The sequence below is a fragment of the Rhinoderma darwinii genome, chromosome 5, assembly GCF_050947455.1.
Source record: "Rhinoderma darwinii isolate aRhiDar2 chromosome 5, aRhiDar2.hap1, whole genome shotgun sequence".
Classification (NCBI taxonomy): domain Eukaryota; kingdom Metazoa; phylum Chordata; class Amphibia; order Anura; family Rhinodermatidae; genus Rhinoderma; species Rhinoderma darwinii.
The window spans coordinates 86,530,019-86,553,444 of NC_134691.1; the positions used below are offsets into that span (position 1 = coordinate 86,530,019).

At 43.8% G+C, this 23,426-nt stretch overlaps 1 protein-coding gene across 1 annotated transcript in view; it reads right to left on the reverse strand.

Annotated features, from left to right (window-relative positions):
- Nucleotides 1-7,339: 7,339 nt before the first annotated feature.
- Nucleotides 7,340-23,426, reverse strand: part of RGS20 (regulator of G protein signaling 20) — a 78,318-nt gene continuing 62,231 nt past the window's right edge. The window contains exons 3-5 of the mRNA XM_075828326.1: nt 11,268-11,354; nt 10,662-10,896; nt 7,340-8,279 (exon numbers count right to left, since the gene is read on the reverse strand). Coding sequence (XP_075684441.1) covers nt 8,091-8,279; nt 10,662-10,896; nt 11,268-11,354 — 511 coding nt within the window. The 3' untranslated portion in view covers nt 7,340-8,090. The remainder of the gene's footprint in view (nt 8,280-10,661; nt 10,897-11,267; nt 11,355-23,426) is intronic.

Sequence of the window (23,426 nt, forward strand, 5' to 3'; positions counted from 1 at the left end):
CTAGGGGACTGGGAGATAATATCATGCCGGATGTTGTCAATTTTAACTTTAAAATAAGTGGCCAGGTCTTCAGCACTGAGATTTGTGATCGGCGTTTGCACATTAGGACTAAGGAGGGAGTGAAAAGTATCAAAGAGGCGTTTTGGATTATTAGATAGTGTGGAGATGAGAGAAGTGAAATAGACTTGTTTGGCTCGGTGAAGGGCAGAGTTGTAAGTTCTCAGCATAAATTTGTAATGGAGGAAATCTGCATCCAAATGCGATTTTCTCCACAGTCGTTCGGCACATCTCAAGCACCGGTGAAGAAAGCGGGATTGAGGCGTGTGCCAGGGTTGTCATCGTCTTTGTCGGGTGGTTCAGAGCGTAGGGGGGGCTGCTTCATCCAATGCATTTTTGAGAGTGTTATTGTAAAGTTTGGCAGCCAGATTGGGACAGGAGAGGGAAGAGATAGGGGACAATGAGGACTGTAGACTTTCTATGAGTTTCACAGTGTTAATGGCATGTAGATTTCTGTATGTCTGATACGTAGGGATGACCTGAGAATGCAGAGAATATTTGTTAGTGAAGGAGAGAAGATTGTGGTCAGAGAGCGGAAGAGGAGAGTTAGTAAAGTCAGAAACTGAGCAGAGCCGGAAGAAGACCAGGTCAAGCGAATGCCCGTCTTCATGTGTCGGAGAGTTAGTAAGTTGTGACAGACCTAGGGACAAGGTTAAAGATAGAAACTGGGAGGCATATGGGGAGATTGGGTTATCAATGGGGATGTTGAAGTCACCAATGATGAGTGGGTGTTTCAGAGGATAGAAATTGTGGAAGCCAGGCAGCAAAATTATCCAGGAATTGGCGGGGTGAGCCCGGGGGGTGAGCCCGGGGGGGGGGGGCGGTAGACAACTGCCACTCGGAGGGAAAAAGGGTGAAAGAGTCTGAGGGTGTGGACTTCAAAAGAGGGAAATGTGAGTGAGGGGACTGGGGGAATGACCTGAAAAGTGCAGTGTGGGGAAAGAAGTATATCTACTCCTCCACCCTGCCTGTTCTCAGGTCTGGGGGCATGAGAGAACTGGAGACCACCATAAGATAGAGCAGCAGGGGAAGCAGTGTCAGACAGGTGTAGCCATGTTTCTGTAAGAGCCAGGAGGTTTAGAGAGTTAGAAAGGAATAAGTCATGAATAAAGGTGAGTTTGTTGCACACGGACCGAGAGTTCCAGAGAGCACAGTTAAAAGAGACAGGAGAAGACATACAAGGAATGGCAAGAAGATTTGCAGGGTTTCTATGTGTGACCGGTAAGTGGTTGAGCTTGGCAGAAGAAAAGGAAGGACCAGGGTTGGGAGAGATGTCCCCTGCAGCTAGTAGCAGGAGAATGGAGAGAGACAGCAGATGGTTCTGTGATTTATGAGAGCGTTTTTTATGTTGGGCAGTGGGATGAGATGGGTTAAGTTGACTGAGGAAAGTGAATAGTGCATGGGAACTGTACATGGGCGAGGCAAGGAGAGAGGGACTGATGTGGACTGTTTTTTGCCAAGGTCTAAATGGGCGATAGGATTGTAAACAAAGTGCAGCTATAATGATGAGCGTGGTAGCAAACATGTTTGTAAACAGATAGAGTTTGGAATCGAATAATTAGAGTGTGTGATAGTTTGTTTGTTTTGCAGCTTACCTGTCACTGACCCTGTCTACCTGCCATGTATAACTGCCAGGACACTTTGACAGTATGACACTTAGACAGAGATGACTTCTGCCGTCGTGCCCCCCTGCACGAGTGCCTTCCCCATATGCTACATCTAAATTTATAGGGAGTAGATGCTCAGATCTAGGCCTAATTAACCCCTTAATGACCGGGCCATTTTGCACGTTAATGACCAAGGATTATTTTTTGTTTTTTCATGGTCGCATTCCAAGAGTCGTAACAGTTTTTTTATTCCGTCTATATAGCCGTATAAGGGCTTGTTTTTTGCGGGACGAGTTGTATTTTGTAATTGTACCATTTTTGGATGCTTATAATATATCGATTTAACTTTTATTAACTTTATTTTAGGAGAATTGAAAATAAGCAGCTATTCCAGCATTGATTTTCACGTTACAAATTTACGCCGTTTACTATGCAGCGTAAATAACATGTTCACTTTATTCTATGGGTCGGCACGATTACGGGGATACCAAATGTGTAAAGGTTTTATATGTTTTTTCTACGTTTGCACAATAAAAAGCCTTTTAGAAAAAAATTACTTGTTTTTGCATCGCCGCATTCCAAGAGCCGTAAGGTTTTTATTTTTCCGTCGATGTGGCCGTACGTGGGCTTGATTTTTGCGGGCCAATGTGTAGTTTTCATTAGTACTATTTTGGGGTACATAGGACTTATAGATTAATTTTTATTTAATTTTTTATGGGGGGAATGGAAGAAAAGAGAGAATTTTGCCGTTGTTTTTTTTGGACGCCGTTCATCCGGAGGTTTAATTAATGTGTTCATTTTATTGTTCAAGTCGTTACGATCGCGGGGATACCATATATGTGTATGTGTGATTTGTTTTGACACTTTTACTAAATAAAACCACTTTTTGGGCAAAAAAAGTTGTTTTATTTGATTTTCACTGTAATTATTATTATTTTTTTCTTCACCAACTTTATTTAACTGATTGACATTTTTTTTTTAGTCCCACCAGGGGACTTCACTATGCGATCTGTTGATCGCATATATAATGCTTTGGTATACTTCGTATACCAAAGCATTATTGCCTGTCAGTGTAAAACTGACAGGCAATCTGTTAGGTCATGCCTCCGGCATCGCCTAACAAGCAGATGCTGAAGGCAGACCTGGGGGTCTTTGTTAGACCCCCGCTGCCATGGAAACCCGACGGCGACCCGCGATTTCTTTGCGGGGGCGCCGATGGGGTGACAGAGGGAGCTCCCTCCCTCTGTCAAACACATTAGATGCCGCTGTCACTATTGACAGCGGCATTTAATGGGTTAAACTGCCGGAATCGGAGCGCGCTTCGATTCCGGCAGTTGCAGCAAGAGCCGGGCTGTGTATAACAGCCATGCTCCTGCCGCTGATCGCGTGGGTACAGTGTCAGTACCCGCGCCATCACAGGACGGATATATCCGTCCTCCTGCGCGAACTAGCAGCTGCAGAGGACGGATATATCCGTCCTTCGGCGTTAAGAGGTTAAGCTCGTTCATTACCATCACAGCCTCGATGTGAGTCTTATAGGAATGAATGGAGAAACTGACTTCCTGTCCACACATATTACCCCTATACAAGCAACAAATTTCCCTTAGAACCAAGCCGGTACTTACTTTTTTTTGCTGGACTTCTCTCGTCATCTAGCATGCGGTCAGTTACAGTGAAGAGAACAAGGCAGCAGTCTATTGTGCTTTCTTTGATATCGGCTATTCTATTCTGCTGAATTTTGTCATTTGTAATAGCGGTTCCCAAGATCTTGGGTGGTGCAGACTGAAGAAATTGGTGCACTAGGGGGGTATACGAGAAGCAATGAAGTAATAAGTGACTATAAAGGGTTTGTTTGTAGTCTGTTACCATGGAGCACAAGATGCATCAACCAAGTACACATACATAGGTCTGCACGGGAGCTGTGTATGCAAAATGGTTGGGTATTTTTTAGCAAATATCTTCAAAGTTGCTTTCTTTATAACTAGATACATTGGAGCAGAGAAATTAGTATGCAAAAGTGCACAAGATTATTCAAATTACCAATTTGATGGACTCTGTAATTCTCCCAGGGTTCCAGCCATGGAATACTTTTCATAAACCCAGGACAATACTGTCCTGGGCTTATGAAGGGGTGGGGTCCAGATTTTAGTTTGGTCAAGTGACCTAACCAAGTGGTTTCCTCTTCCTTCACCCATAGTATTGTGAATATGGTTAAGCAGCTTCTGTTTGTAGTAAAGAACCTGCCCATGATAGCGGAGGAGCATGTGGGATAAGTCCCCCACAGTGCAGCATTGACGCACCTACAGCCGCACCAGCACCCTGTTCGGTGCAGCTGTGAAATTGCTACTTAATTACTGCGCGTTGTTGCAGGTAAAAGGGCTGCTTACCTGCAAAATCGTGCGGCCATTACTGAATACACCCTTTATCGCCGCACAAATCTGCAGATATTATATAATATATATATATATATATATATATATATATATATATATATATATATATATATCTGGTGTGCTCAGCAGTGTAAGTTAATCAGATGTCTCCCCACTTCTGCTTCCCATCCCATAACAGCATATAGACACAAAGCGAGAGAGAAACAGAATCTGCATCCCCCTCCCCCTCCTACCTTTCTTCCATTTACTGTATTGCTCTAGATGTATGTTGTATGGAAAGAGGAGTTATCTGAATATTTAGGGCTTGACCACACACAACGGAATTGCTGCAAAAGTATCACTTTCTGCTGCAGCAAAAACGCACCAAAATCCAAGGAGCTGGTGACATCTCCTGAAAAACGTAGCAATTCTGTCCAATTTCCGCAGCAGGAATTGACATGCTGCTTTCTGAAAATTACACACCGCAGGTCAATTTCCGTACGGAACTTTTACGCATCGTGTGGTTGACATTTGTTAAATCTCATCCGCTATGCTGCTGCTGTATTCTGCTGCGTTTTTTCTATCCGACGGACAGGCAGGGAAAGGTGAACTACAGGGTGCTGGAAGTTGAAAAACATGTAACATTTAAAAATATAGATAAGATGCAGACTGTTCTATAATGAAATGTGATTCCTTGCTCCAGATTCGAGGGGAGTCGTGCTTTAGACCACTCCAGCGAAGGCCTAATGCACACGGCCGTGCCCGTAATCACGGCCTGCGATTGCAGGCACGGCCGGCCGCTGACGGCCGCCCACATTTTCGGGCCGTGCTCCTATACAAAGTATAGAAGCATGGCCCGTAAAACATAAAAAAACGGACATACTCTATAATTCCCAGCACGGTTCTACAGCACGGACACCCATCCGTAGCGCTACGGAAAGGTGTCTGCAACCAATAGAACTGAATGGGTCCGTAAAACCGCGGACGTGGTACGGTCCGCGGTTTTATGGTCATGTGCATTGGGCCTAACACTTGGCACTGACCATAGTCTTCTAAGGCTGGGTTCACACGAGCATGTTACGTCCGCAATGGACGGAATGTATTTCGGCCGCAAGTCCCGGACCGAACACAGTGCAGGGAGCCGGAATCCTAGCATCATAGTTATGTACGACGCTAGGAGTCCCTGCCTCTCCGTGGAACTACTGTCCCGTACTGAAAACATGATTACAGTACGGGACAGTTGTCCTATGGCGAGGCAGGGACTCCTAGCGTTGTACATAACTATGATACTAGGAGCCCGGCTCCCTGCAGTGTGTTCGGTCCGGGACTTGCGGCCGAAATACGTTCCGTCCATTACGGACGTAATGTGCTCGTGTGAACCCAGCCTCAGGCTCGTGTACAGCTGCTTGACCATGGAAACCCATTTCATGAAGCTCCTGACGCAGCGTTCTTGTCACTTCCAGAGGCAGCTTGGAACTCTGTAGTGACTGATGCAGCAGATGTTTGGAGTGATTTTACACGGCACACGCATTTAGCTCTCGGCCCTGCACTGTCATGTTTATGTGGTTCTACGCTTTGTGGCTGAACTATTACTCCTAGACACTTCCACTTCACAATTTTAGCACTTACAGTTGTCAGGAGCAGATGTAGCAGATCTGAGATTTGACAAACTAACTTGTGGCATCCAATGACGTTTAGTCACTGAGCCCTTCTGTACAACCCATACTACTCGCAATGGTTTTAGTTTTTTTTTATCTATGGAGATTGCGCGGCTGTGTGCTTGATGTTTTTTACCTATTTGCAAAGGGTGTGGCTGAAAGCCTGAATTCGATAGTTAGGAAGGATTTCCAGATACTTTTGGCCGTGTAGTGTATTTGGACCACAGATATGGAAACAGCGTGGAGAAGGAATTATTTATTAGAGCAAATGAATGCACCTGTAGTAAGTACTAAAACTATATTCCCCTACACGTATGATTTCTTGTGATATAAGGATTTAAAGAACACTACTAGATTTCTGAATACTGTGTTCTACCTAGTGCAGGGTATGACACAGGGGTATAAAGAACACTACTAGATTTCTGAATACTGTGTTCTACCTAGTGCAGGGTATGACACAGGGGTATAAAGAACACAAAAGAGAGAATTCCTGTGTCATTCACCGCCCTCAGTCCCTGCACTAGGCAAAACACAATGTATTATTTCGCCAAGTGTGGTCCTTTAACCCCTTCCTGACATTTGACCTAACTGTACGTCATGGCCGGGAAAAGGGAAGTATGGAGCGGGCTCATGGCACACTTCACTTTAACAGTTGGTATTGGAAATAACTTTACTCCTGGCCGTTTAACCACTTAGATGCCGTGGTCAATAACAACTGTGGCAGCTAAGCCATTAAATTAAGCCTATTGATGGCCCCGAGATCTGCCATTTTTTTGCTCCTATTAAGCCGAGTTGGTAAAAATTACCATACACTGCAATACATAATTATTGCAGTGTATTGTACCAGCAATCAAGCAATCGCTTGTTCAAGTCTTCTAGGGGGACTAAAAAAAAATATATTCGCAACCGTTAAATACAGTTTTTTTGTAACAGATTAAAATATTAAAACTTTAAAAAAAACAAAACACTTTTCCCATTTTTCTCCTGAAGTAATGTAAAAGAAACTAATTCCCAAACATAATTGGTATCGGTGCGTCTGAAATATCTTAATATAAAGTTATTTAACCCGCAGGGTGAATGAAAAATTGTAAAATAATAAAAAGCCAGAATTGCTATTTTAGGCCATCTTAGCTCCAAAAAAAAAAGGAATAATAAGTAATCAAAAAGTTGTATGTTCCCAAAAATGGCACCAATAAAAACGACAGCTCGCCCTGCAAAAACCAATCCCTCATACCTCTTAGTTGACGGAACAATAAAAAAGTTATGGCTCTCAGAATATGGCGACACAACAATTTTTTTTTAACAGATAGTTTTGTCTTTGTAAAATTGGTAAAACATAAAAAAAAAATATATATAAATTTGGTATCACTGTAATCGTAATGACCTGCAGAATAATGTTAACATGTCATTTTTAGATTTCGGTGAACGCTGTAAAACGGAACCTAAGAAACAGTGGCCAAATCGCTGTTTTTAATGGTGCCATTGAAAATTACACTCGCAAAAAAAACAAGACTTTATGGCTTTGTCGACAGAAAAGTTATGGCTTTTGGAAGGCAGGGAGGAAAAAACTAAAATAAAAAACTGAAAAATGGCTGCGGTGGCAAGGGGTTAATGCTTACATTCAGCTTTCTATAGGAAAACAACACCATTGTTTGGATAAAACTATTGTGCTTTATTACAGTTTAGAATCGTTGGCTTGTGTAAATGTCCATATTCTACTTTTCATTATCCCAATGCAAAAGAGGAAAAGTGAATATTTATTTAAAACCCTTTAAATCATTCACACATTAATTGTTGATATTAGAATCACTGGCCTTCAACTAAAAGCCAGATTTGTTCCGTGCCCACGGAAACTGTTCCCGTCGGCACACTGCTTGTTTGTTGTGTGTACGTACATAAGCGTAGCTATATATACACATACACACAAACATATATCCCCGAAGACAAGTGGAAGTACCCTCCTTTATAAACAGATAAATTTTCAGATCATATACATTGTCTTAGTGTAATAGTCCAATCTAGTCCTAGGAAATAGACATAAACACATCAAGGCACTTCCACCAGGGTAACGCTTGTCTTTGAACATATTCTAAGTACGGTTGTAAAAATACAACTACTATATATATTCTATCATTTAAAAATGTTTCCATCTTTTTATTTTTTCTTATTTGGAAAATATCACTAAAATTGATCACTAGCTGCAACAGGCATGGCAATGAGCCCTCAGCCGGAGACAATGTAACATAGTCCATATTAAAATATGCCTGAGTAGAATTATCAGGTGAATATCATAGTAGCTCTAAACTCCCTGCCAGGTGTAATACCCATTTTTCCGTTTGCTTTAAATAAATAAAAATGACAATAAAAAACAAAACAAACACAAAACGGTGAAAGAACTAAGACTCGGCGGTGTTTTCCGATAAGGTCTGAAGAAGGTTTTTGTAAATTACAGAGTTCATGAAACGTGGGTAAGAGTCTCTGTGCATTAAGGTGTAGATCTGGAGTTGAGCGTCATCAAACGTGTGTTGTGAGGGTTCCAACATGTTCCTGTTGATGACTTCTCGCACTCTGGAGTCCAGGCTGACCTGAAAAAGAAAGAGGAGTGGATTTCTTTAATTCTTTGTTGCTGCAACCTTTCCACAAAGAAGACGACCCCTAACTGATCCCCCCTCACTGCGAGCAGAGTCGTGGCTGTGCATGCTGTGCTATAATAAGCCACGATCTCGATATACAAAAATGATTTACGGTAAGCAACTCTGATGATTGACAGCTTTGTTTTCTTATCTCGAATACTGTTAATCATTCCATCTTATATTGTCTGAGAATATAATACCTGAAAGGTCAAACTGTTTTGAGAATAATTATTCTCTTTCTCACCAGACCTTAAGAATTGCCCCTTGGGGATCTCACATGGAGATGGTCTTAAATGTCTTTCCATTGTTTATAAACAGAGAAGATCTTTGTACAGGGTATATCTTCACAATTTAATAGCGTTCTAATCTATTTTTATTTTATTGTTGTAGCTGAAATATTGGGATCCTAATAATAGTGCTTAGCCCGGTCCCAAGAGCTGTGATGAGACTGTTCCATATGTGATTCTGTTCATATGTCACGACTGATGTGATCACACGTCCAGCTATGGCTTGTTTATCCATCAGTATGAGATACATCTGTCAGCATCATCAGAGATTACACTGCTACATTACAGAATATTCCCCTTAGTGGAATAGCTCAATATTTCTAGACCCTGGTGAAATATTTCCGTATGAATCCAATGAGCACTGGATATCATAAAGCTGCATGTTGTATTACTTTTATGTGTTGTGATATCCTATATGATATTTTAAGTACTGGATATTCATGGCATCCATTTAATCAACTCAGTGAAAAACTAGTCAATAAAATACCACATTTAGGGCTTATTCAGACGAACGTATAATACGTCCGTGCTACGTGCGTGATTTTCACGCGCCTCGCACAGACCTATGTTAGTCAATGGGCCCGTTCAGATTGTCCGTGATTTTTCACGCAGCGTATGTCCGCTGCGTAAGGGTATGATCACACGAGGTCATTACGTCCGTAATTGACGGACGTATTTCGGCCGCAAGTGCCACATAGTGCCTAATAGAAAAATAACATAATTGCTTACTTATTCCCGTTCCCACGACGGGTGGCGGGTATTTCTTCTCTGGTCTGTGCTGTGAGTGACTCGGCGCAGACAGGCAGGATGACGTCACTACATCGCGCCTTCCTGCGCCGAGCCGCTCACGGCAGAGTGAATGTTGGAGCAAGGAGTCGTCAGCTTCTTGATCCAGCATTCAGGAAGCGGGACCAGCACGGTCAGGGCTGTGTGGCTACAGGGGCCCTGTATGACAGTTGCGACCCCTAGAGCTACGCCACTGTTATATGCTCTGTCATTGTAATGTCCGTGGCTGCGGGCTGTCAGCTCCGGTCCCCTCCTGACAGCCACGAGTCGGCAAGCGCTGGCCCCAACCTCCTCCTCAGGAGACGCCAGCGTCCACTCACCTCAGCCGGATCCCGTAGGACCGCACCGGACCTTTTGACGAACTTTGACCCGTGAGTACTCTGGACTGTTAGAGGGGTCCAGCCCCCTGCTTTGATGCCTGAGCGTTGTTGTTGTTCCCTAGTTTGTCTATGTGATGGCCTCCTAGTGTGTTACCTGTTCCTGTCCCTAGCATTCCATACCATCCTGGTCGAGCACTGTGCTGTGCCAAAGTCATGTCGTGCTGTATCAACGTCTTACCTGCTTCACCTCGCCTGACGTCTAACTGCTGCCTAGTCCTAGCCGAGCCTGCCTTGCTGCTGTCTGAGCTGCCACAGGTACCTATATGAACTATAGACATTCACCTGCGCCCTCTTGCCCAGCTGTCTTACCGCCAAGGCGGTACAACCCAGTGGGTCCACAGACCCCTCGTGACAGTCATAGTGCTCAATAGCATCTGTGTAGGATGCAGACACTTTTGAATGTGGTGTCGCAACCGCTGTAGCAGCGCTAGCGGTGCCTCTGGGCATGGGGGGGGCCGTGACGGCTGGCGGCATGGGCCCCCTCATGCCGCGGGCCCCATAGCAGCTGCTATGGTTGCTACAGCAGTAGTTACGCCACTGACTATATGAATAGTGGGACATACAGTGTAACAAGGAGGGTGTAGGTGGGTGGGGAGAGGAAGGGTCTCAAAGCTGCCAGGAGGGGTTTGATGTAATCCTGTAGTTCACAGGAAGTCAGCCACACATGAGAGCATTGTCTATTTTGAGGGTCAGACTGAGATCAAGTGACAGAGCTGCCCATAATGAAGGGGTTCATATATGTATAGATGTATAGATGCAACTGAGCTGGGAAGAAACAAAAGACACTGCTAGAATATTGCTGGTGAGTTAGCATAATGCTACTCAAATGATTCAAGACATATGGAAAATATCAGAACGTACTGTATGTAAGCAGAACGTACCTCTTTAGGAGATAAAATGGAGATGTAGTCCTCATATATTAGCCGGGCTTTCTCTTCTATCACATTTTTGTTGGCTTCCTTTTTTAGATCTTCACAAGCCATCCAGAAAAGCATGTTCTCCTCACTGAATTCTGTTCTGAGAAATTCCCGGAAAGCATTTCTTCCCGCAGGAGTATTCATAAGTTTATCGAATGACTGGCCCCAAGAGTACACATCTTCAAGAGTAGGGGTTGGACTAAAGAAAATACAAAGTCAAGACTTACTTGATGTACTTCTACCATAAGATTGACTATTAGACCAGCCCTATTCATTTAGACTTGGCAAAATAAAGCCTCTGACTTTTTTTTTGCATTACAGGAGGTTGCATGGTTTTAGCCATTTAAAAAAATTAAATGATAGAAGTGGGGCAATGGAAATGCCATTAGGCTTCAATCCATATTGATACCCTGAGTATTTTGCCAATTGAAATAATGAAAGGAGTTGTTTGAGACAGTTCTATTGTTGTTAATAGGACATGTCTGATATGGCAGCCACAATACCACACACAGCCCATAGACAAGAGTGGTGCTGCCACAGCTCAACACAGCGCACAGAGCTCCTTCTTACCTTTCTTCACAGTTTGGTATGCCAGCGCCTCTGATTTCATTAGAAGACCTTCTTGTTCTCTCATCCTCTTGATTCCTGACTGTGAGACTGAAAACATTTAAAAGAACGAGTGAAAAACACATCACACACTTTTATCATGTATCATATAATAATCATATAATAATTTGGTAGCTTAGATAGTATAAATTAAAATTCTCAAAAGTTTTGCATGGGCGTATATGAATATGGTGCAAGTACTGCCCTTTGGAACACTCTTATACAATGTTCGACTGACCTGATTCACTTGTTTGTTTGTTCCTGTGTGTGAACTTGACTCGTGGACTTTTCTAGGGCCTTAACTAAGACGGAGATCAGTAATAGAGGACAATTTGCCGATACTGTGAGGTGTGGTGTGATAGCTTTTAGCTTTGTTGCAAAAGGTTAAAATGGTGCGTTTTCACTGTCCTTCTGCACTCCAAATCAGGGACTGAAAAGTACATGGAGAGATTGTATATCCCTCAACGTGCTTCCTACTTTGCAGCCATGGAAGGGTGCTGCCTGAGGTTAAAAGGTTAGTCCATATGCCCTATTAGAACTTATGGACATCATAGAGGGGGGGTCCCCCGCTTGGACCCCCTCGTTGTGCCAGAACGGAGAGATGCTCTGTAAGGCCCGGCGGATCCAGGTATTAAATGGACGGCCGTTTATTTGAATAGCTGGCATGTAATGCTACATTTGCCCGCAATGTAATGCTAGCCATTGCTTCTTCTGGCGCCGGACCTAGGTTGATCACCAAACTGGCTTATTTTAAAAAAAAGGTTTGTCCTTATCAGGCTGCCCCTTTAAGTTCTCACATCGCCTCAACGATGGTACACCCTTGGAAATTGTAGCATGTTCATTTGACTCGGTATAACAGATGATATGATATTTGTATTGATATGCAAAAAAAAATGTTAACCACCAAAGACACAATATGCTGCATACCTTGTAGTATCCGTAAGATGATTGTAAATATGTTAGCAAATTACTTAAATGATATGTGCATCTTTGTAATAGAAAAAAAATATTTTAAAGGGATTTTGATGGCCTATCCTCAGGATGGGCCATCAATAGCTGATCGCTCGGGGTCCGAGTGCCGGGACCCCCACCGATCAGCTGTTTTGAAGGTGCGTCAGTGCTTGTACGAGCATTGCTTCCCCTTCATTCCAGTCACTGCTCGTACTGTGAATAGCCGACACAGCAGTAGCGGTGGTTCACAGTATTACAGCCTTCTCCCATTCACTTCAATGGGGGAAGGCTGTATTACTGTAGATCGCCGCTACTGCTCTGTCGGCCACTCACAATACGAGCAGTGACCGCAATGAAGGGGAAGCAGCACTCATACGAGCACTGCAGCCCCTTCAAAACAGCTGATCGACAGGGTCACGGCAGTCGGACCCCGAGCGATCAGTTATTGATGGCCCATCCTTAGGATAGGCCATCAATTTTTAGGGCCTGGAAAATCCCTTTAAGCTATATATACTGATCAGATGTAACATTTAAACCACCTGCCTAATATTTTGTAAATCCCACTTGTACCGCTAAAACAGCCCTGACCCATTGAGGCATGGACTCCATAAGACGTTTGAAGGTGTCCTGTGGTATCTGCTACCAAGATGTCAGTAGCAGCTCCTTTAAGTCCCGTAAGTGGTGAGGTATTGTTACCATGGATTGAACTTGATTTTCCCACACATCCCACAGATGCGCAATTGGATATGGATCTAGGGAATTTGGAGGACAAGTCAACACCTTGAACTCTTTGTCATGTTCCTAAAGCCATCCCTGAACAATTTTTGTAGTGTGGGAGGGCACATTATTCAGCTGAAAGAGGCCACTGCCATTAGGAAATACCTCTGCCATGAATGAGTGCACTTGGTCTGCGACAAGGTTTAGGTAGGTTTTACATGTCAAAGTAACATCCACACGAATGCCATGGTATCCCAGTAGATCATTGCCCAGAGCATCACACCGCCTCCGCTAGCGTGCCTTCTTCTTACACTGCATGCTGGTGCCATCTCTATTTCAGGTAAGTGACGCACATGCACTCGGCCGTCCACATAACATTAAACAAAATGTGATTCATCAGAAGAGAACAGCTTTTTCCAGTGGAGGATGGTCTAGGGTGCCTATGACCCTGTTGCCAGTTCACTAATTGTCCTTACTAGGGCAACTTTTGGTAGGTACTAACCACTACATGCAGGAAGACCTGCCGTTTTGGAGATGCTGTGATCCAGTCTTCTAGCCATCACAATTTGTCCCTTGTCAAAGTCGCTCAGATCCGTACAGTTGCCCATTTTTCCTTCTTCCAACACATCAACTTCAAGAACTGACTGTTCACTTGCTGCCTAATATATCCCACCTCTTGACAGGTGCCATTATAACAATATAATCAATGTTATTCACTTCACCTGTCAGTGATTTTAATGTTATTGATGTTTGATTTATATCTATGTACCCTCAAAGGATCAAATCGCTATGTTATTGGCTAATTCTGCCTTGTCTCCTTTAATTTTTGAAGACCTACTTTCTCTGACGTGCTTGTTTGTGGAGCTGCAAGTTCAGTGGACATTCCTTGTAAAGCATGCTCTCTCACTCTCTCCCCTTACTCTCAATTTTGTTGCTGGTGTGCCTGTGATTCCCGCTCACACAATTACGCCTCATGGATACGGAATTATGGGCACGGCCAGCCGCTGGCAGCCTTAGACAGTCACCTGAATTTTCGTCCCGTGCTCCCCTACAAGTGTGCATCAGGCCTAACTTTGCTATGCAAGCTGTGATTTTTGACAACACAGAAGTTTCAGACATATACAACATGCTGTGTGAGTATAACTCTAACCTACACTGACCGCAGATGCCCCTAGTGTTCAGGAGTAGGGTAGGAAGAAGCAGAGGGAAATATATGGCTGCGGGATCAGGCTACACACAGGGTTTGTTTGTAATTGCTAACCAGGGAGCAGCAGCTGCAGATAGATCAGCATAGAACTCTATACACATAACAGAAGCTTAAATGGACTTTCCCAACTACTAATCCAATAGTATAATCCAAAGCACAAGAAAAAAAATCCAATACTATCATATATCTATAAATACCATATTTTATTAAATGACATATAAAACTAACGATACATATAATAAAAGACACAGGCTAGAAAAGAGGATTCCAGTACAAAATCACTTTGTTACATAAGAAATGGCTGTTATTGGTCATATCCATACTATAACCGTATATATCATATTTATAACCCAAAGGTTTTATAATTATAACGTAGAAGAGATATTGGGGAAAGTACAAGTCATATAATGCGTAGACCGTGCTATCTGTCACATGTATATTAGCCACCAGCACTAGTCCAAAAGGCTATATGTATCTATTGTCTCAAAGGGAATACATATAACAGCAACCGCTAAAGAGTTACAAGCGATCGGAATGAAAAGTGTACCTTACCCACAGTTCTAAGTAATCAGCCAGACAGAAGAAACAATGTGCTCTACAAAGCACCAATGGGCAAGGAATGCGCAACAACGTCGTTAGCCGGAAGTGGGGAGGGCTTTGCTTCCCTGGACGCATGCGCCGAGAAACCATTGGTGCCGTCTCCAAACTCTGCACACCTGTGTATGTTGTACACTTTTCATCCCAATCGCTTGTAACTGTTCAGCGTTTACTGTTATTGTAACAACCAGAAGTTTTATGGACCCCTTTAACTCCTATACAGGGATCTGGTCTTCCCTGCGGGCAGATCGCCACCTCGTGAGGTGGTCCTGGCGGAGTAGCTGCTGGCCAGAGAGGTGCTAGACATGCACAGGTAGATGGTACCTTGACAGCAGCTGGATGCAGACAGTGGAACGCAGACAGGTAGCTGGCTGCTGGATACAAGGAGGTAGATGGACATAGGCAGCTAGTGGATACTGGATACAGGCTGCTGCTGGACTATTGGATGCAGGCTGGTGCCGAATTACTGAATGCAGGCTGGTGCCGAACTACTGAATGCAGGCTGGTGTCAGACTACTGGATGCAGACTGGTGTCAGACTACTGGATGCAGGGTGGTACTGGATTAATGGATACAGGCTGGTAGCGGATTAATGGATGCAGGTGCTGGTGCCGGATTAATGGATACAGGCTGGTGCCAGATTACTGGATACAGGCTGGTGCCAGACCACTGGATGCAGACTGATAGCAGATCACTGGATGCAGGCTGGTGCTGGAATACTGGATACAGGCTAGTAGCGGATTAATGGATACTGGCTGGTGCCCGACTACTGGAAACAGGCTGGTAGCAGATCACTGGATGTAGGCCGGTGCTGGAATACTGGATACAGGCTGGTGCCGGATTACTGGATACAGGCTGGTGCCAGACTCCTGGATGCAGGCTGGTAGCTGATCACTGGATACAGACTGGTAGCGGATCACAAGATACAGACTGGTAGCGAACAACTGGATACAGACTGATAGCGGACAGGATCAGGTGCATACAGGAACCTTCGCAGCGTAACTGTAAGTTGTTTCAAAATTGCTCAGGCACCTGAGAGATGGTGGAGGTGCCTTAGATAGTCCTGGGGAGCAGCAGGGGTGACTGTGTAATTTTTTAATTTTGCGAACTTGGGATCCGGCGGCCGCGAGCAGAAGACGTCAGAGGACATTCGCGGCCACACGATAGAAGAGACCGCCGAGCAAGGTATAGGACCTGGCGGCAGGGACCTCTGGCAGGAGTGGGACCCGTCGCTGGTGTTACAGTTACATGTATTCCCTTTGAGACAATAGATACATATAGCCTTTTGGACTAGTGCTGGTGGCTAATATATACGTGACAGATAGCATGGTCTACACAAAATATGACTTGTACTTTCCCCCAATATCCCTTCCACGTTCTAATTATAAAATCTTTGGGTTATAAATATGATATATACGGTTATAGTATGGATATGACCTATAACAGCCATTTCTTATGTAACAATGTGATTTTGTACTGAAATCCTCTTTTGTAGTCTGTGTCTTTTATGGAATATATTGTTAGTTTTATATGTAATTTAATAAAATATGGTATTTATAGATATGATAGTATTGGACTCTTTTTCTTGTGCTTTGAATTATACTATTCATGGAATTTTCTATCAATATGTGGGGGAGATCTAACACCTATGAGTACCCAGTTACAATTACACATGTTTCGGACTATTTTGTGTGTATTAATCTAATGGTATACCTAATATATATCAACTTTCTAATTTAATTACTGTTAAAATGTAGTTGTTTTATCCATGCAAATTCTGTGTGAAGTTACTGCCACTAGGTGTCTCCCCTCCTATAATCTGCTGTCCACCCCCTGTTGTCAAGCAACGTCCGTCCCTGGTTACAGAGCAGAATTGACGGCTGCAGAAAGTGGGGGTGTGTCTCTTCGCTGCCTGCCTATACAAGTCTATGGAGAGAGGAGGGGGAGCAAGTGGAGGGAGCACAGAGAGAAAGAGTGAGTCAGCAACAGAGACGCTGCATACAAGTCTATGGAGAGGGGAGGGGAAGCAGGAGCAGAGTGAGACAGATACACAAAGATACTGCTGCCCATAAAAGTCAACAGAAAGGGGAGGGTGGAGCAGGAGCAGAAAGAGAGAGAAGAGGCACAGGCTTCTGGTAAGATTTCTGCTATGCTATATTATGTAGGTATTTTTCCTACAATAATTCGTAATTTGGGACAATGCGGTGCTGTACATAGGTACCATATGGCGGCATGTGGAGTGCAACGGCTTTGTATATGGAACCGCAGGGAGTCTGTGTGTCACCACACAGGCCCCGTGTACATGGCTCGATATGTGCATAAGGCTTAAAACATTAACGTGTAGAGCCATCCTGAACTCCTGCTGCATAGCGGGAACCATAATTACCCTCTAGATCAGGGGTCTCAAACTCGGCCGGGTAAATGGGCCGCACATTACTTTCAAATTTGATAAAATACAAAATTATTGTTATTCAATTAGTTATTTGAACTACTATAACAATACTATATTATTAGAATAATACTACTTTACTATAACAATACTACATTACTATAATACTACATTACTATAATAATACCGCTAGATTTAAATTTACTGGAAAGTTTATTCCACGTGCTTATTTTAACAATCCAGTTTAAGCGTCGCTAAATGCAGTCTGGCTGCTCAGTTGGCAGCATTTGGCAGACACATGAATGTCAAGATTGGGCAGCCCCTTTTTAAAATAGTGCCACAGTGCCCTCTGTAGATACTGCCACAGTGTTCTCTGTAGATACTGCAACCCGCCCCTACATAATTCCCCAGTGCTCTCTGTAGATAATGCCACACACCCCGTAGATAATTCCACAGTGCCCTCTGTAGAGAGTGACACACACCCCTTTGTAGATAGTGCCACACACACCCCTCTGCGTTTCCGGCACCTTGGCTGGGGATTCCTCTTCTGGAGGAGACCCTGATGTCACTGTTCATATATGGACAGTTACATGAGAGGCCTCGTCTATCTGCGGAATCCCTGACCAGTGCGTCGGCAACGCGCTGGTTGGGAATTCTGGTCTAGGAGGAGCCAATGACGTCACTGTCCATATATGAACAGTTACGTCAGAGGCCTCGTCTATCAGCGGAATCCCCGACCAGGGCACTCAGGCTGGGTATTCCGCTCCCAGAGGGAGCCCCAATGAAGCTATCTATAGAGAGGGGGGTGCAGCGCTGTCCACAGGGTGGGGTGTGTGGCATGGCACTATCTACAGGGGGGGTGTATGAGGTGCTCCTCTTTTGGCCTGCACTCTGCTGTGCTGCTGTCAGCGGGCCGCAGATGACACATTCATGGGCCGCATGCGGCCCCCGGGTCGCTTGTTTGAGACCTCAGCTCTAGATTAACCCATTATCGCCATCTTGTATATTCTCTTGTCTAAATGATTTCTAGTATTGTTTTTTTGGGGTGGTGAACTGGTGTTATTTTGTTTTTCTTTGTTATATCACAATGTGTAAAATACATAATATTAACATTATTAAAAGATTATTTATATCACTATTTTAGGTAAAATATCCGTGCACAAACATTTTCTTGTCCTCTGTAGAAACATAACAAATATGAAATAATGATCCTTATACTATAATAACATTATACTATAATATATAGTATTACTATAATAACATACACTTTTCACATGTGTGTACTTATATTTTTATGTACTACTTAATATTTAATGCATGATCTGAGCGAACTATTTAGGGGTACTTCCTGTCTTATAAATGTATTTATTGGGCACTCTGGTATTTATGCAGCTTTTTAAAATCAAATATTTCTTCACGGGTGAGTGATATATGGGTCATGGAGCAGTTGTATAACATACATGACAGTATAGACATCTTTGAATATGTGTTCATATATTTCTCTTTGCCATCTGTCTGTTTGGCACAGTTGATATTAATTACATCCCCTATGAGGCTAAATGCACACGTTGCGTAATTTGATGAGGAAAATCCACATCAAAACCGCAGGTATACACACGGAATTCTGCAGCTAGGACCTCACCTAATGCGGTTTTTACATTTTAATGCGGAAATAGGTACGTTTTTATGCTGCGTGTTTTGGTGCGTTCTTTCTTAAAAATAGACAGATTTTTTACACAATTCGTAAGCGGAAACGCAAGATAAATTGACATGCTTCGAATTTTAAAATACGCACCGCAGGTCAATTTACGTGCAGAAGAAATTTGCACCGTGTAGATGAGATTTCTTGAAATCTCATTTACTTTGCTGGTACTGTATTGCGCTGAGGATGAAAATCTGCGCGTTAAATCCGCACATGATACGCAACGTGTGCATTTAGCCTAAACATGACAAAGTGTGATGTAAAGTCATATAAATATAATTATATGTATATTAATTACAGCTTTTTCTTGCTAAAGGAAAATATCAGTTCTACAGAGGACATTGAAAAGAACACGCTGGCATATGCAGAAAGGCATAAGAGTAAGGGTATGTTCACACGCTTAGCAAAAAAACGTCTGAAAATAATTCAAGGTAAAACAGCTCCTGATTTTCAGACGTTTTTTAAGCCACTCACGTTTTTCGCCGCTTTTTTAGCTGCGTTTATTACGGCCGTTTTTGGAGCTGTTTTCAATAGAGTCTATGAAAAACTGCTCCAAAAACTTCCCAAGAAGTGACCTGCACTTCTTTTTCGTCGCCGTTTTATTACGCGGCCGTCTTGCAAAAAAACGCCCCGTCAGAACAGAACACCGTTTTTCCCATTGAAATCAATGGGCAGATGTTTGGAGGCGTTCTGCTTCCGATTTTTCGGCCGTTTTTCTGGCGTTTACGGCCCGAAATACGGCCGAAAATAGGCCGTGTGAGCATACCCTAAGGTCACTCAGTTCTACATAGCAAGCTGTGAATTTGCTTATGAGTACAGCAGAATGTAAAATATATGCACAGATAGAATGCATATGGGCTTAATCTGCCACAACACAATGGGGAATTTATCAACCTTTTTACGCCAGTTTTCTGACGTCGAAAAGTTACAATAGGGCCCATTGCGACTTTTGGCCTTTTAACGCCGTCCTAGCCCCTTTTGTAAACAGCGGGGATGGTTTACCAAATGGGATGGGGCCAAAGCGACCTGACAAATTAGAGTGGACATTTCGATTTAACTCTGTGGGGCGTAGCAAGGTAGAGGTCTGTGCTGGGCCACGTACCTTGCCCCCGCCCCCAGTTTGGAATACCGCCCCATCAGACTACCACCCATCAAACAAAAAATACATTTTAAAAAATGGATGTTCACCAAAACCGCTCCCTCAGCATGCAGCAGCTAATACAAAGTCCTGATGGCAAACAGGATCAGGACATTGTATGTGAGATTGCCGCAGCATTGCTGAGGGAAACTGAGGGGACCCGGAGTGGCGAAGAAGAGTGGTGAGGTGAGTATGTTTTTTTTTTTTTATGGCCGATGGGGGGAATGAATGGTTCACATTCGCGGTCATGGGGGCACAGCCAGTCAAAAGATGCAACACATTTATTAAGAGGCGTATGTCACATCTTGCGCCAACTTTCTTTATATTAGGATTGTCGTATGAAACTCCAATCTTAATAAATTCTCCATAATGTATGATATCTGTTTATGCTCACTTCCACTCACCTGTCCTGAAATGTCTGTTTTAGAATTTGTATTTCTCATAAATTAAGAACTATGGCGCATCTTTCCTTAGAACTCTGCGCTGTGCCGTTCCTCTGTAGTTCATCCTTGAAATGTCTGAATCAATTGACAACTGGGTGTTACAGTTCTCCTTGACAATGAAGTGTGTCCCTGCAGTCTGACACTGTTTAAACAGTGCTTATGTGTCAGAATGTGAAGAGACACACCCTATTGATAAAGGGAATGGTAAAGCCAGAAGGAATAACAGAGGAACGATACAAAGCAGTGTTCTACCTAAAGATGTTCCAGCATGTTATTTCATGGGAATACAAGTATTTAGCTAAACATACATGTCAGGAGAGCTGAGAGGTCCTCTTTAAGGGTTTAAGGGTGCATTGATATAAGATGGTAATAATGCAGCCAGGGGCTCATGTGCCCCGGTGTAAAAATTGTTCTTGGGTCCCCCCACAACTTCTTCTCATGGCCGACGGCCCGCAGCTTTCAGATGCATCGCTGGGTCTCAGGGGCGTAGCTAAAGGCTCATGGGCCCCGATGCAAAAGTTCTTATTGGGCCCCCCCCCCCCGGCAAACTCCTCATGGCCGACGGTCCGCAGCTTTCAGCTGCATCGCTGGGCCTCCTAAGTGACCCAACAATGCAGCACTAGCAGCCAGGGGCGTCACTAAGGCTGGGTTCACACACCCTATTTACGGACGTAATTCGGGCGTTTTAGCCCCGAATTACGTCCGAAAATGCGGCTCAAAAGCGTTGGCAAACATCTGCCCATTCATTAGAATGGGTCTTACGATGTTCTGTGCCGACGGTCATTTTTTTTACGCGCCGCTGTCAAAAGGCGGAAAAAAGACGCCCGCGTCAAAGAAGTGCCTGTCACTTCTTCATACGTAAATGGAGCCGTTTTCCATGGACTCCATGGAAAAACAGCTCCAATTACGTCCGTAATGGACGCAGCGAAAGACGCCTGCACATGCCTTTACGGCTGAAATTACGGTGCTGTTTTCTCCTGAAAACAGCACCGTAATTTCAGCCGTAACGGACGCTGCCGTGTGAACATACCCTGAGGGCCTAAAATGTCAGGGGAAATAGCCCCAATACATATGTGTCCGCCCCAAAAAAATGTGTGTATAGGAGACAGCATAGCATATCTATAGCACTACGACCCTATAAACTATGGATAGGATTAGATACATTGGCTCAGCAGACAGTATCACACATGATAGGATTAGATACAGTGGCCCAGCAGACAGTATCACACATGATAGGATTAGATACAGTGGCTCAGCAGACAGTATCACACATGATTGGATTAGATACACAGCTCAGCAGACAGTATCACACATGATTGGATTAGATACACAGCTCAGCAGACAGTATCACACATGATTGGATTAGATATAGGGCCCAGCAGACAGTATCACACATGATTGGATTAGATATAGGGCCCAGCAGACAGTATCACACATGATTGGATTCGATATAGGGCCCAGTTCGCTGACATTGCGGCTCCAGCGCTGGACCCAGGAAAGGTAAGAATAATAATTTTGCTTCTTTATTACTTCTTTTATTACTTCTATTACTTCTGTGTTACTGATTATTTTTGTGTGTTTGTGTTTTTTTACAGGTTCGGTTGTTGGACTTCGGATTCGAGGACTTCAATGACGGCGTTTTTTTATTCTCAATAAAATGGTTAATGAGGGTTGTGTTTTTTTATTTCAATAAAATATTTTTTCTATGTGCTTGTACTTTTTAAACTTTATTATCACCGCCTTAGTAATGGCCGCCGGCTGATTGGCAACCTCCATTACTAAGGCGGGGCTTAATGTTAGCCGGTGAAAAGGCCAACACTAACCCCCATTATTACCCCGGTACCCACCGCCACCAGGGGTACTGGGAAGAGCCGGGTACGAACCAGTACCCGACCATCTGTAGTGACAGTCAGGTAACGGGGCGGCCGCAGGCTGGTAGTATAAGGCTGGGGAAGGCCCCTACCACCCTGGTAATGCTAGGCTGCTGCTGCTGTGTTGTATCTGGCTGGTTATGAAAATTGGGGGGGACTCGACATCGTTCTTTCCAATTATGTTTTATTTTTATTTTTTTTAAATGACGTGGGGTCCCCCCCCATTTTTCATAACCAGCCAGATACAATAAAGCAGCAGCAGTCTAGCATTACCAGGGTGGGAAGGGCCACTGTTTTTGGCCTTTCCCCTCCTGATAATACCAGCCTGCGGCCACCCCAGTGGCCGCCCGTCACTACAGATGGTCGGGTACTGGATGGTACCCGGCTCTTCCCAGCACCCCTGGTGGGTAATAAAGGGGGGTTAGTGTTGCCCTCTGCACCGGCTAACACTAAGCCCCGCCTTAGCAATGGATGCTGTCAATCAGCCGGCGGCCATTACTAAGGCGGTAGTAATATAGTTTAAAAAAAAACACAAAGACATAGAAAAAATATTTTATTGAAATAAAAAAAAATCCACACAACCCTTATTAACCATTTTATTGATAATAAAAAAAAAAGCCGTCATCGAAGTAGTCCTGGAATCCGACGTAGTCCAACGACCGAACCTGTAAGAAAACACACACAAAAAACGATTAGTAACACATGGTAGGCTTAGATACAGGGCCCATGTGTGATACTGTCTGTGGGACCCTGTATCTAAGCCTACCACAAGGTAGGCTTAGATACAGGGTCCAGCAGACAGTAATCTTATACAGTATAAGATTACTGTGTGCTGGGGCCCTGTATCTAAACCTAAAGTGTGGTAGGCTTATATACAGGGCCCATCAGACAGGATCACACATGGGCCATGTATCTAAGCCTACCATCTGATTGGCTTAGATACAGGGCCCAGCAGACAGGATCACACAATCTGTGATCCTGTCTAATGGGCCCTCTAAGCCTGCAACATCGTAGGCTTAAAGGGGTTGTGCAGTCTCTAAACATTGATGGCCTATCCTCAGGATATGCCATCAATAGCTGATGTGTCAGGGTCCGTCTCCCGGGACACG